The sequence below is a fragment of the Tiliqua scincoides genome, chromosome 2 (genome assembly GCF_035046505.1).
Source record: "Tiliqua scincoides isolate rTilSci1 chromosome 2, rTilSci1.hap2, whole genome shotgun sequence".
In the NCBI taxonomy this organism is placed as follows: Eukaryota; Metazoa; Chordata; class Lepidosauria; order Squamata; family Scincidae; genus Tiliqua; species Tiliqua scincoides.
Window position 1 is genome coordinate 14,125,018 of NC_089822.1, and position 15,037 is coordinate 14,140,054.

Consider the following 15,037-nt stretch of genomic DNA (forward strand, 5'->3'; position numbering starts at 1 on the left):
GCTTCATTACATTTTACCTGAAACTGACATTTTTATTTCTGTTTCCAGTCAGACAATTCCTTTAGTTTTTGCAAAAACTGAAAGTGACATTCATCTTTCAGCTCTTAGATACTGAAAGGAAATCAAGGTTAATAAAGGCATACAGCTTTAGGCTAAAGCAGGGGTGCTCAAAGTTTTTGGCAAGAAGGCCACAACATCTCTCTGACACTGTGTCGGGGGCCGGAAAAAAAAGAATTTACATTTCAAATTTGAATAAATTTACATAAATGAATGTATTAGAGAAGGAAAATGAATGAAGGAATTCAATCCAGTTTATGATTCCATTCACACTAATAAGGGGGGGGGGAGGAGATCTTCATGCCAGTTTATGATCCCATTCACACACACAAATAGAAGGGGGATCTTCCACACTTTCACACACATACACCTGCCTGCCGCCTGCCCCCTTGCCCTCCCTCCTTCCCTCCCTCGTTTGCTTGGGCAGTATGTGCTCCTGCTTGACTGCCCACTCACCCGCATGGCTGCCTGCCTACCTAACCGCCCTTCCTCGCTAGCTAGGGCGGCATGTGCTGCTGCTGCTGCTGCCTGCCTGCCTGCCTGGCTGGCTGGCTGGCCAACCAGCCCTCCCTCCCTCAGAGACATGTGCTGCGGGCTGGGCTGGGCTCCCCTCCCTCACGCTGGATTCAGAGATCTCTAACTACCCTGGTGAAGAAGAGTTGCCACCAGCTAAGCATGGGAGGTGAATGCAGCCAGAAACACCACAGACTGAGAAGGAATTGATCTGAAATGAAGGTGTTCTATGAAATAGTAGAACTTACTGTATTGTAAAAATCCCTATAGGAGTTTAGAAAAGCCTGCCGGTATAAACTGCCTTGAATTAAAGTTGGAGGAGAAATCCGATGACAAACAAAAGATAGTATATAAATACTGGTGGTATATTATTATAGGCCCTAGAAGTCTCTGCCTGATTTATAAATGCCAAAGGGTGTGGCTGCCCTTGCAGCAGTACTCCTCGCCCCCATGTAGCGGCTTGTCTAATGCTTGACACACATGCATAATCTGCCCTGTCAGTTTCGTGAACCACCAAAAATTGGGCTGTGACTCATTGGTAGGTCCTGGACCCACAGTCTGAGAACCACTGGGGCAAGATAGCCAGACTCGTTAGGTACACTGCAGTACATTTCCTATTTACCAAAAAAACCATCTACAGCTCAGCAATATTCTCTCTAAACTTCGCAATTCCTGGAACTACCAATCTGAGCTGTAAGGAAATGGTAGGGTAGTACAGGAGCTAAGGGTAGTACACTATGATTTTATAAAAATCTATGGTAAGGCCACACCTGGAGTATTGTGTCCAGTTCTGGTCACTGCATCTCAAAAAAGACATAGTGGAAGTGGAAATGGAAAAGGTGCAAAAGAAAGCGACTAAGATGATTACGGGGCTGGGGCACCTTCCTTACGAGGAAAGGCTACAGCATTTGGACCTCTTCAGCCTAGAAAAGAGACGGCTGAGGGGGGACATGATTGAGACATACAAAATTATGCAGTGGATGGACAGAGCGGATAGGGAGATGCTCTTTACACTCTCACATAACACCAGAACCAGGGGACATCCACTAAAATTGAGTGTTGGGAGAGTTAGAATAGACAAAAGAAAATATTTCTTTACTCAGCGTGTGGTTGGTCTGTGGAACTCCTTGCCACAGGATGTGGTGATGGCATCTGGCCTGGATGCCTTTAAAAGGGGATTGGACAAGTTTCTGGAGGAAAAATCCATTACGGGTTACAAGCCATGATGAGTATGCGCAACCTCCTGATTTTAGAAATGGGCTATGTCAGAAGGCCAGATGCAAGGGAGGGCACCAGGATGAGGTCTCTTGTTATCTGGTGTGCTCCCTGGGGCATTTGGTGGGCTGCTGTGAGATACAGGAAGCTGGACTAGATGGGCCTATGCCCTGATCCAGTGGGGCTGTTCTTATCCCGATTTATATGAGGGTCATTGAAAATTCTATTATTTTTGGCTCAAAACCTGCCCTCGGGTTATCTGTGAGATCAACTTATAGGTGTGTGTTTGCTGTATTTTCCTTTTTTTTCCTTTCATGCACTGGCATCGCTGCAGGGATGTTGACCACACTGAGTGATGCTCTCTGGGGAGGGGGGGGAGATGACAGCACTACTGGCAAAAAATTTTAAAAGTTGGTATTACTGAATGATACCATCATGTTATATAGTAATGTTTCTCAAACTGTAGATTGAGACCTACTAGATGGGTTGTGAACCAATTTCAGGTGGGTTCCCATTCATTTCAATATTTTATTTTTAATGTATTAGACTTGATGCTACCATGGTACTAGGGGTACATGGACTGCACTAGGGGAAAAGTTACAGACTTGTACTTTTAACAAGCTACTATGCATATTCTATTAACAATGATAGTTAATGGGACTTACTCCTGGTAAGTGTGAGTAGGATTGCAGCCTAGGATTGTAAAAGATTTTCCTGTTTAATGATGTCACTGCCAGTCACGACATCATTTCCAGAGGGTCTTGATAGATACTCATTCTAAAAAGTGGATCCTGGTGCTAAATGTGTGAGAACCTGTGTTATATATCATTTGATGCAGAATTCCATGCAGAAGTATCTGTATTCTATCAAAAGTTATAGCCAAAACACCAGAAAATGAAATCATAACTGCCTTGTGTTACAAAAAGTGGATTTCCTCAACTCAAAACTGACCAATGAGACTGATTGTTCCAAGAGCTAATGAGATTGTTATTATGACACAGCAGGGAACCAATAAGGTGTTATAATGAGTCAACTCTCATTTCCATGTTTCAGAGCTAATACTAGAACTCTTATTCAGTTGTGAGTGTCATCAAGTTGGCCACTGGTTTTTGGATGGTTGCTGATTTGTTGGGCGACCTGTACTATTATATATTAAAATAAATATATAAATAAAGTTAAAGGGTTACACCAACCCTAGTGACACCAATGCATTTAGGTGGTGTGTATGATACTGAAATTTATTTTGTATGATTTGGTACGGGGGGAGGTTCATCATGGGGGTGACACAATGAATACTTGTACTGGGTGACACAAACCCTAGAGATGCTTCTGCATTCATACAATGTCTATCCCACAGTTTCAGAGCACCTTGTTAAAATCCTGTTCCCGAAAGGCTCATAATATAAAAAAATTGTTTGGGGAACAGAAGATGTCAGACTAACTCAAAATTACATTGCAAACATAAAACCTATTTTAAAAGGAGGGCGAGGGGAACCAGCTCAGTCCTAAATATGGTGGCGATGGCATCTCTACAGCTCTGCCTAGAGCTAGATGTTAAGTCTCAGGTCCTGGAATGCTTCTCTCCCTTCAGAGGCCTCCAAACTGGAAACCACTGTGTCCCGGAAAAGTCCTCCCTGTCCTGAGTGGCACTTACTGTTCTGCCATGGCGCTGTGTTCCTTTTAAGCTGATCCTGGCATAGGGGTGCAGAACTGCTCAGGGGGGAAGGGTTTTTTTGCAAACCCCAGATCCAGCATGCAGGTCAGGGTTTGGAAAGCCCTGCTCTAGATGCAGCACCAATTGCTAATGGCAACTGCTGAAAGAGGTGACATTTGGTATACCTAAAATTGTTTCCTTGATATTTCTTCCCATTCAATGTTTTTTGTTTTGCATCTGCAATACAGGCAACCTTTATTCAGACCGGGGTGTCAAACTCGTTTCATATAGTGGGACAACTAGCATTCATGGTGCCTGCTGAGGGCTGAAAGTGACATCATTAAGCAGATGATGGCCAGAAACAAGCACTTTCCTTTCGCACAGAAACACATTAGCTGCAAATGACAGAAGAAAAATTTGCAAATCTTATTCATAATTTCAAGATATGAGAAAGCTCAATTAACACTCTGGGAGAGGTCAGTTATAGCAGGGGCCAGATAAATTGCTTCTGGGGACAACTTCTGGCTTGCTGGCCTTATGTTTGACACCCTGATCCAGACCATGAACATGTGGTATACAGTGAAGACATTAAAAGGACATAAAGAATGCAGGAAATGCACCCAGTTACCTGGCCACTGATCATTTGTGGATAATCCAAAATATCCTACCTGCCTGAAGATAATATTCTTCTCTCCCCACCCAAAGAAATTTGCCTGGCTAAGTCTCACCTAAGTGTGTTGAAATCACCCAAGACAAGCTCAGAGAACACTTTAAGATAGCCAGAGCAGAATCCTGATTGTGGTAGCTGTATGGCAAAACTGTAAGAAACTCAACTAAACAAGCTTATTACTGCTAACTGACCCATGCCTCTCGTGCTAAACTTGTAAAAGGCAAGGAGGAAATTCCCATGGCTGATTTACAGAAATCAGAACACCTTAAATAGGTGAGTTTTTTCAATGGAAACAGGAGAGCATGAAGTCTACAGAAGTCATTTGGAGGTATTGGCAACCTTCAGTCCCGAAAGACTATGGTATCGCGCTCTGAAAGGTGGTTTTGGCACAGCGTCTAGTGTGGCTGAAAAGGCCAATCCGGGAGTGACAATCCCTTCCACACCAGGAGCAAGTGTAGTCTGTCCCTGGTCTGTCTCCCTGGCTATGGGCCTTCCTTCTTTGCCTCTGTTATGCAGTGCTGAGCTCTGAACTAAAAGCTTATTTTAAGGTTTCAAAGAAAAACAGGATGCAGGCTTGCTATTACTAGAACAGTTCCACGTCAGATAACTGAAACAATAGGAGTTGCATAGCAATGAAGTACCTAACTGTGCAAAAATGATCATGCATTTTCCACATGCATATTTATATGTGTTACAACTACATTCCAGTTTTGCAGAATGGTCACAAAGGGTCAAAGGTCTAAATTTAATTCACCCTATCATGCAAGATCTAGTTAAATCAGTGGAGAGGAAATGTATTGGACAACAACTATATTGTTCTGTATTAGATTATTACGATCGTATATTGTCTTTTGGAATCTTCAACAAAGTTGGTCAGGGCTACCATGATTGCGGCACTGCTGGAAAGTTGATAGGATTGGGCCCTGTCACCTAAAGCCCAAATTTCTACATGTTGCAGATCCTGTTTTTCCTGGGCTATACCATTCAAACATGGAATTCCCCCGACTTGTACTCCAACCACTCCCTATTATCTGTCTACATGTAGTTTGACAAAATATCAGGAAAATATCTAGACTAGAAATTGTCCAACACGTTTATTTTTCATATGCGAGGTGGTTTGTCTGTGCCTGTAATGTAAAAAACCATTCTAATATGAATTACCCCTATCTACAGTCTAAACTGTACTGTTCAGGAAAATTCCACATTACAGTTCTGCCTCTAATATTAACTCAAGCAAGTGCCATTTGACAAAGAGTTACTTCATCCGCATACAATTTCTTCATCCACTTAAGGGATGTTTCACATAAGACACCACAGTTCAGTGGATAAAATTTTCCACCTGGAAGCCCAATTTCTCTTGTCTCAAAGGTCAACTTACACAAGAGTCAATATTGGCCAGCATACTAGTTCCTCCTTACTTGGGAGGAAGGAAAAAAAATGTTTAAATAAACATTTTTGTATTTTGCAGACAAGACATCCCTTGACATTTGGAAAGGAGCAAGTCAACCAAATATAGATGTATTCTGTACCAAGTACTGTAACACAGTACACACTGTAGAAAAATAAGCAACTGACTAACCTTGATATCCAGGGAAAAAGCAATCCTAGAATTAAACTCAAGCAGTACTTTCCTATATCCGGGAGTAAGCCACATATAACTAGGTGGTATTTACTTTGCGTAGAAATGCACAGGATTGCACAGTTAATCTTTAAAGATATGATATTACTTAAACAGTTTTGTATCTTGAACCATTATATTTTCACTAAGATAAGTACTGTACTCTAGCAAGAAAAAAGTATCCAAATCTATTACATTACTGTTATTTGTTACAAATGTCCAAAATGTAAAACAGACAAGACTACAGTGGGCCCCTGCTTTATGAAAGGTTCACAACATGATGCAACCGCTTTATGATCAACTCTCCGCGGCAAAACACGACTCACTATAGGTTATTCACTGTACAAAGGGCTCAAACAGAACCTTACAGGCGATAAATTAACCAAACAGCAACTGCAAGTGTTTGGTAGCATCTAAGTCAATAGCAGCATGTTTAACATTGTGGCTCTGTGTGTTCCAGGGGTGGAGAGATGGGAAGAAAATGCCAAAGTAAGGAGCTCTCAGCTCATACTACCTTGTTTAACATAATAATGGTCCCATAAGAGTGAAGTAAGCACCTTTGTAAGTCGCTTTTTAGAGAAAGAAATAGCTAAGTTGATTCCTTGGAATAAGTTACCAAAAAACATACACAGTTGGGTACTGCTTTAGAAAGTGGGTCCCAGTGCTAAAACAACTGGGAACCACAGGTCTAATCATCTTGAGACAGCATGATTTTATATCAAATTCTAATTTGGGATGTTTATGATGGTTTTATATTTCAAGCTCCACATGTAACACTAAAGTGGAATGAAACTAAACAGGTATAACCAGTACAGAGCAGCCCTGGAAGGCAAGTTCAGGTATATGCTTTCATTTCCTTCACAAGTATGTTTAAACTAGCCAATCATTATTTCTTTCCTGCTGTGTCAAACTGAAAGCATCTACTTAAGCCTGGGAGCTCTTTACAAGGTCTTCAGTAAAAATAAGCTCAATAGTCCTACTAATATCCTCAAAAACCAGATTTCTGAACTGCAGAAGCCAAGCATTTCTACTAGTTTCAGTCAAAAATATTCAAGACAGACATGAGTGACATTTTTGTGAACATGGTCTAGTTCAGGGGTGCTCAATAGGTGGATCGCGATCTACCGGTAGATTGCGAGGCAAAATGAGTAGATCACGCCCCCTTCAGGTGCCTCTGGGAGGAAACGCCGGGAGTAAGGCCCATTGTACTCAATGGGGCTTACTCCCAGGTAAGTGTGGCTAGGATTGCAGCCTCACAGCCTAATCCTAGGCATGTCTACTCAGGAGTAAGTCCTGTTATACTCAGAGGGGCTCAAGGTACACCAACATACATTGTACACATAAATGTTATATGTTATGATGACGCGAATATTGTAAAAAAACTCTGGTAGATCTTCCGGCCTTGCTGGGTTTCAAAGTAGCTCTCGAGCCAAAAAAGTGTGAGCACCCCTGGTCTAGTTCTTCCATATAGTATATTTCAGCACAACACACACAAACCTCGCTTACCTGTCGCATGTGGGCCATAAATTAGATTTGAATTTAAAAATACCCAGCATCCACAAATATATAGACAGGACAACATCTGTTAGCTGCTATACACCCACACTTTCCTACTTGACCTGGGCAGATAAATTTTACAGTTTAAAAATTGTACTAAAAAGGCCTGCTAACAGGAAAAAGCAGTCCTCCCTAGTCCACTTCCTGCCTACTCAAAGTAGCAAGACAGCAACACCACTTCCTGAATGCTATTCCAATTGAAAGTTTAACCCTTTGAGAGTTTAGCCCAAACTGCTGCCAAATTATGCATTCATCACTTTCAGCCAAACCCACTCTTTCCAGCATATCCATTTAATATACATCACAGCCACCTGTCTTGGGTTGAACCCTAAAGATCCTAAGCTGCCCAATGCTATCACATTCTTTATATAGACATCTGAACTCAATTTCCCACTTCCAAGTTCCTGAAGCCCCCTGTCCTCCATATAAGCAATTCTCATGGGCAATGTCCTGTTAACATAATCTGTTAACTATCATGCTCATCCCTATCACTATTACCTATCCCTATTACCAATACCTTAAAAGTTCCAGATGCAAACATTCCAGGTTTTATTCAGGTCTTCCTTTTGCTACTCCCCCCCCCCAAAAGAGGGAGACCATTTTGCATGCCCAAGGAATCCCTCTGCTCACAACTTCATGCCCAAGTCATTCATACTTTAGGTTACAGCCAGAAATAAATACAAATTATGATAAACACACAGCATCTACATACTAAAGCTCAACTTCTCCCACCATGTACCTGCTACTATAAAACTGCCACTTTTCCTAACAAAGCATCTCTACTTTGAATGCTTTGACCATTATATGCCTGCCTGGAAGATTCATGCACATAGCAAGTCAGTTGTCTTTTTGCCTATAACAGACATAGATCCTATCAATACAACTTGCATATACTCAGAACTCACTTCTCTTATGACAAAGCAAAGCAGAACAGTGGCAGATAACACTCGATCAACTATTGCAATAGGGCTTTGCCATCAGCAGAAAAGATAACAGTGGCAGATAACACTCGATCAACTATTGCAATAGGGCTTTGCCATTAGCGCTAACTAAAAGACAGTAGGCAAGCACAGGTGGTTTTAATGTTTGGAGGTCTCACACCAAGGAGACCTCCAGGAAGTCTCACTTCATGGAGAATTTCGGACTAGGTAATATCCTTAATACAATACACGCCATAGGGAATATGCCTGACAGGAAAACATTTGCAAGGGTCAAAAATGGACACTTCCTTGTAGATACTGTCCTAAATATTTTCCAGACTGTTGAGGTTTCAGCACTACCTATTCCATTTCAACCACCAGATGGTACAGTACTAAGTGAAATAACAAAAGCAGCATTGGCTGCATACAGTATTGGCCCTGGCATGAAAGACAGCAGTGACCTCACTGCTAGTGCTAAACAGATATCTAACAAGGTCATGTCAGACACACACAGATTACACATCATTTTGGATCTTACTGAAATTAAAAAGCAAGACAGAACAGGCAGTAGAAGAGAAACAAACTAGTAGGACTTCTCTTTGGGTTCATTACTAAGCAACTAAGCAAACTGGTACTTTAAGAGGTGCTGTAATATTTAGCAGAGAACAAAAAATTGCACCTATTTACCCTAGGAAGATGTCTTTTCTAGTTTGCTGGTGTTTCTTCTACATCTTTTTAATGTTGTGAGCCCTTTTTGGAGAGGGAAAAATTTGATTATGTCTGTAAACTGCTTTGTGAATTTTGGCTGAAAAGCAGTATAAAAATACTGATTAAATAATTGCAGATACATTGAAAACGTATATTGGTGCCAAGTAAACATGAGACTGAGATCTTTATTTGCTTTGTCTGAAAGTAATTTTACCATATTTCCTTACAGATAATGACAACTGAAACGTGTACATAAACACAGTGCTGTGTGCCAAAAATGAATCTTGAACCCCATGTAGACCTTGAATGTTTGAACAAGGTCTACATGGAGTTTATCACAATAATCATTTGAAGGCAGCAGGTCTTAAATGAGCAGACATCAGTGAGTTGAACAGGCATTAATGGGTAATATCAACAGAAAGACTGACTGGGGAAGAGGAATTACATAAGGTAGTGGTCAATATGGATCCCATCAATTTTTTTTATTTAAAAGATCTAGACCGTACTTTTCCTAAAAAGAATAAAACTGCTTACAACAGTTAAGACACGTTAAAAACAATACATAAGCACATTAGCTAGTTAAATAGCAGCTAGCATACATAATAAAGAAACAGTCATGGTAAATTCAGTTTAATTAAAAAACCCAGCACAAAAATCCAGCAGCAGTCCCTGAAACATGACCACCAACTTAAACCTCCCCCCACCTTCTACAGAAGTCTTGCAAAGTGTTCTAAGCCCTTGCTGGAACCCCTCCAGTGATGAAATGGTCCTTAATACAAAAGGGAGAGAGTTCCACATTAGAGGGGGCCACCACAGAAAAGGCCCTGCCCTGTCATCCATTTCTATCAAGATCGGCACATGAAGATTAATATCAGTAGGTTGTATGACATGCACATACTCAACTCATTTTTCTTGCTGCCCACTTTTCTTGCTGAACAATACCACTTCAATTGATTATCACAGTTAATAAAGTATCAAAACTTGATAAAAAGTAGCAATCAGTCCTAGCCATCAATTGTGATAAAAGCTTACACTGAATCATGTTACCATGCACAGAAACGAAACCTGTCATGCAAGAGTTCAGAGCATGGGTGGTGTCAGAGGGCAGCCAAATCAAACACTGACCAAGGGCTTATGCCCATCAAAGGGCTCGCCCAACTTTTCTGCCTTCAGTACTAGTTGCAGTGGTAGCACCCAATACCTCAAGGCACAAGGGAGGATGCCTTGGTGGGCTCAGTGCTGGGTTTTGCCCTGGCAACACCAGCAACCTGGCACCAGCACTGATTCAGTGGTGAACAGTGCAAAGAGTGCCAACAGAATAGTGCCAAGGCAAGTAAGGGCGCAATCCAGAGGAATCCGTAAGTCCCTTGCGCCAGCCCAGGAGTGTCACAAAAGTGCTGTAAAACACGTTTATGACTACTCCAGAGTCAGCTGAGCCAGTGCACAGATGTGTGCTGGTTCATGGAGGTTAAATATAGCCTACATGGTGCAAAAATCAGGTAGGTTTGCGTCAGCTGCAGGTGGGGGGGGGCTGGAGAGGACTGCAGCAAGGCAGACAACTAATAGCAGCTTCAAAGGGAAACATATACAAAAAGACAATGGATTACTTGTCAGGGTGGCAACTGCTGCACTGTATATCACTGTGTGTAAATCCTTGGATCTTTCTAGCATTGAACAGTGTACAAATATTGAAGCCTTCCACAGGACCTTGGCATACACAGCCTCCCAACAGCCTACTCCTTGCCTGGCATGACAGTGCCTTATGCATTTATTTTTCTTCCATCCTGGCTATTTGTGAAGGAACATCTCCTCCCCACCCTCTAAGTACAGTCAATGTGAGTCACTTAACTTGTTAAGCCAAAGGTGAACAAACCAGAGAAGCCTCGTTATGTGTTCCTTTCCCCCACCCCACTTCATGCCATGCTAAAATCAAACAAAGTATTGCAAAATCTCCTTCCAATTTGATTTTGGAAGATTTTAGATATTTTGATCAGATCTCTTTCCAGGAATAAAAAAACCATATATCTTTTTGTTGCAATTAATTTGAGGCCACCACACCCAATATAAAATGACTAAAATTTTTGCATTTTGTACACAATGTATTTCCCCTTCCATGACCAAAGTTCTTAACACTAGATAGATGCAATCCAAATCATTAGTATCCCAATTGGCCACTAATGAAAAATACAGCTTCAGCTTATAGATCATGCCCAGAGAGAACTGAGCAACTACCAATACCTCAAGAAAATATTGTATCTACACTGACAGCAGTTCAGGCAAAGAAGGGCACTCTTGTGAGGCTATGATGAGCTGTGCCTGCAATCCTACTACCTCCACCTCTGACCACACTTAGCACCTCCGCCTTCTACCTTTGGCCATGAAGTACCATAAAGATAATAGAACGTTTTCTGTTGTATATACACCAGGGTGGCCAAACTTGCTTTACATAAGAACTACGTTCAATAAATTTCAGATCTGAGAGCTGCAAGAGAGATGTTTGAGAACTGCAATATTTAAGAAGCATTTAAAGTCTTAGATACAGGGTGACCCAAAAGTAGGTGGACAGTAGGTGGAATAAATGTTATCATTTACTGTCCACCTACTTTTGGGTCACCCTGTATATTAACTCACTATGAACATTAAACTTACACACTAATCCTGTTTATACCCAGTAAATAATTATAAAGCTTGAAAATTTCTTATTTGCTTTTTATATTAGTTGTGATGCAAAAAGGAGCTCAGCCAACATATTTCCGAGAGCTTCACATTATAAGTCAAAGAGCCTCATGTGGCTCAAGAACCACAGTTTGGCCACCCCTGATACAGACAGTACTGTAAACACAACTCCACAAAACCAGTATAACACAGTCATATCTCCATGAGATCCCACAATGAGACTAGACTAGTGTTTCTCAATGATTATCCCACACTGTACTACTCTGTCCACCTATTGGAAGTACCACCTGAAGTAACTGGTGATGATGTAATCACTAGTGACTTCCAGTTCAGAAGGCCAGATGCAACAGGATGAACATCAGTAAGAAGCTCAGGTCAGATGTGAGAGTTTTTTCCAGCTCTGCCTGCTGAGCAGAGACTCCTACTACTGCCTGTTGCATTACAACTGCTGGTCTCCCTGCCAGGAGGTGGGGGTTTGGGGGTCCTTCAGTACCACTGGTTGAAAGACACTGGACTAGACACTATGCCACAGTCTCCTCCGAGCAGCAAAGGTCCATGGGGCATCACATCCAGGGGGAGAGAACAGTACAGCTCCCACAAGTGGTCCACACCTTTACTTTCGCTTATTGTTATCTCTCTACAGCCACACCTCACAGCACCTGCTCCTGTCCTTACTCTCCAGATAAATCCCCTCAGCTTCACATGTAAGCTTGAAGCCAGCAGGCTGAGAGCCCAGCCTAGGCAAGCCTGCTCAGAAGCAAGTCCCATTAAATTTAATGGGGCTTGCTCCCATGTAAGTGTGGAAAGGATTGCAGCCTGAGGCATGTAGCCAGCAGGCTGAGAGCCCAAGTCTAGGCATGACTCCTCAGAAGTAAGTCCCATTGTAGAGAATGGAGCTTGCTCCCATGTAACTGTGAGAACACTTACCTGGGAGCAAGCCCCACTGACTATAATAGGACTTACTCCTGAGTAGATATGCATAGGATTGGGCACTAAGGCTACAATCTCATACACATTTACCTGGAAGCAAGACCCATTGACTATAATAGGACTTACTTCTGAGTAGACATGCATAGGATTGGGCACTAAGGCTGTAATCCTATCCACATTTACCTGGGAGCAAGTTCCATTGACTATAATGGGGTTTACTTCTGAGTAGACATCTTCCTGGAAGTAAATTCCACTGACTATAATGGGACTTACTTCTGAGTAGACAGACAAAGGAGTGGGCTCCCAGACTGCAGTCCTGTTACATTTACCTGGGTGTAAGCCCCATTGACTACAATGGGTCTTACTTCCGAGTAGACATGACAAGGCTTGGGCTGTAAGCTGTCACCATGTCCACTTAGCTGGGAGTAAGCCCCACAGACTACAATAGGACTTACTCCTGAGCAGAGCTGCCTGGGGTGGGGTTGGGCTGTGGAGCGGGTTGGGCACTCCCCCTCCCCCCACAGAAGAGCCAAGCCCCTTCCCGTGCGGGCAGAGGCGACCTGCTTCGCGGCCCCGCCGCCACTTCCTGCCCGCCCGCTTGCCCGCCCTCCGCGCCGGGCCGGAGCCTGACCTCGGGGCTGATGTAGGAGACGAAGGAGGGCTTGGCGCCCCTGCTCCCGGCGCCGCCGCCCGCGCCGCCGCCCGCGCCCAGCATGACCGTCCGCCTGCCGCCCCGCGCACTGCCAGCGGAGCTCCAGCCGGGGCCGGCGGGCGGGGGCGGCGACTGGGGCGGCGTCGGCAGCTCCTCCCAGGAGGACTCCGTATCGTCAGCCGCCTCAGCCCTGCCCGGCCTCGCGTAGTTGATCCCTCCCATCGCCACAGCGGCCTAATCCGCGCCGGCCTCGCAGCCGCGCCTTTTATACCACCGTTATGTGACCGCCACACGGGCTCCGCCCCTGCCCCGCAGCCGCTCCAGCCATAGGCCGAGCGCGCCGTCAATCAAAGCCGTGGGCCCGCCCTCGCCCGCCTCCGTGCCTGGGAATGGCTGTTGTGGCGATGACGCTACTTGGGAGGGGGAAGGAGGGAGGCGGGACGAACCGCCTCCCTCAGGCGCATCTCGGACGGACAGGTTCGTTCACCAATCAACGAGCAGGATTCTGCACGGCGCGCTGATTGGTGGATGGAACCAAGATGCTTGTGCAGACTCAATGTTTCCCAGGCACCGATATAGGTGCCTGTAATGATGCAGGAGGTGATGTCTGTGCAGGGGGTGGAGGGAGGCTCTTATCTCTCCCACCACACCAGGACCAGGGGACACCCACTAACACTGAGTGTTGGGAGAGTTAGGACAGGCACTTTGTTAACGGGTGGAACTCCTTGCCACATGACATGGGAAAGACATTATGCAAGGAATGCATAGAGGGAAGCTCTTTTCCCCCTCACACAACACCAGAACATCCACTGAAATTGGTTGGAAGAGTCAGGACAGACAGAATAAGATATTTCTTTACCCAACGTGTTGTCTGTGGAACTCCTTGCCACATGATGTGGTGATGGCATCTGACCTGGATGTCTTTAAAACGGAATTGGATAAAGTTCTGGAGGAAAAGTCCATCACAGGTTGCAAGTCACGATGGGTATGTACAACCTCTTGGATTTAGGCTGCCTCAGAATGCCAGATGCAAAGGAGAGCACCAGGAAGCAGGTCTCTTGTGGTCTTGTGTGCTCCCTGAGGCATCTCGTGGGCCACTGTGAGATACAGGAAGCTGGACTAGATGGCCTTTGGCCTGATCCAATGCGGTTCTTCTTATGTTCTTAAGGTACTCGCAGGACCTCTGGACACCTGTCGCCCAGTAGCAAAACCAGGAACACAACACAACAAACAGTGCTCAACTCAGCAGGCAGAGGTCCAAACATGCTTTTCTGTTCTCAGAAAAGCCCTTCCGTCCACCCTGAGCCTCTTGCTGATGTTTGTCATGTTGCATCTGCCTTCCCAACCCAAAAATAGCTGTAATGATGTCATCAACAGTTACTTCCCAAGTACAACAACAGGTACTTGGGATAGGTGGGCCCTGTGAAGTAGTACTGCAGAAGACAAATATTGAGAATCACTGTTCTAGCTCTCTGTCTCTGGGAAGTTCAAAGGAAGCAGCAGCTGTGGTTGTTGAAGTGCTCGTACAAGGGGGCCTGGTCAATGTTCGCAAAGGCATGAAAACAGGGCAAGCAGATGGATGGGGGTGCCCCTTTACCTCCTTTCCTCCTTCCCTTCCCTTGATTAGTAAAGTAAGAAAGGATGAAGAAGATTGGCGATCCTAGCCCACCACTGTCCCCTCCTCCTCTTTGTCTGACCTCTTCCTTTTCAATCACAGGAGCGGAAGCTGCCACTTCACCAATTACAGTGGTGCCTCGCACAACGAATGCCTCGCACAACGAAAAACTCACAAGACGAAAGCGTTTTGCAATTTTTTGGTGACTCGCAAGACGAATTTTAATGACCATGCTTCGCAAGACGAATTTTT

At 44.1% G+C, this 15,037-nt stretch overlaps 1 protein-coding gene across 1 annotated transcript in view; it reads right to left on the reverse strand.

The window, feature by feature from the left end:
• Positions 1-13,371, reverse strand: part of MTMR12 (myotubularin related protein 12) — a 49,166-nt gene extending 35,795 nt beyond the window's left edge. Inside the window, exon 1 of the mRNA XM_066616893.1 lies at positions 13,150-13,371. Coding sequence (XP_066472990.1) covers positions 13,150-13,233 — 84 coding nt within the window. The 5' untranslated portion in view covers positions 13,234-13,371. The remainder of the gene's footprint in view (positions 1-13,149) is intronic.
• Between the last annotated feature and the right edge of the window lie 1,666 nt (positions 13,372-15,037).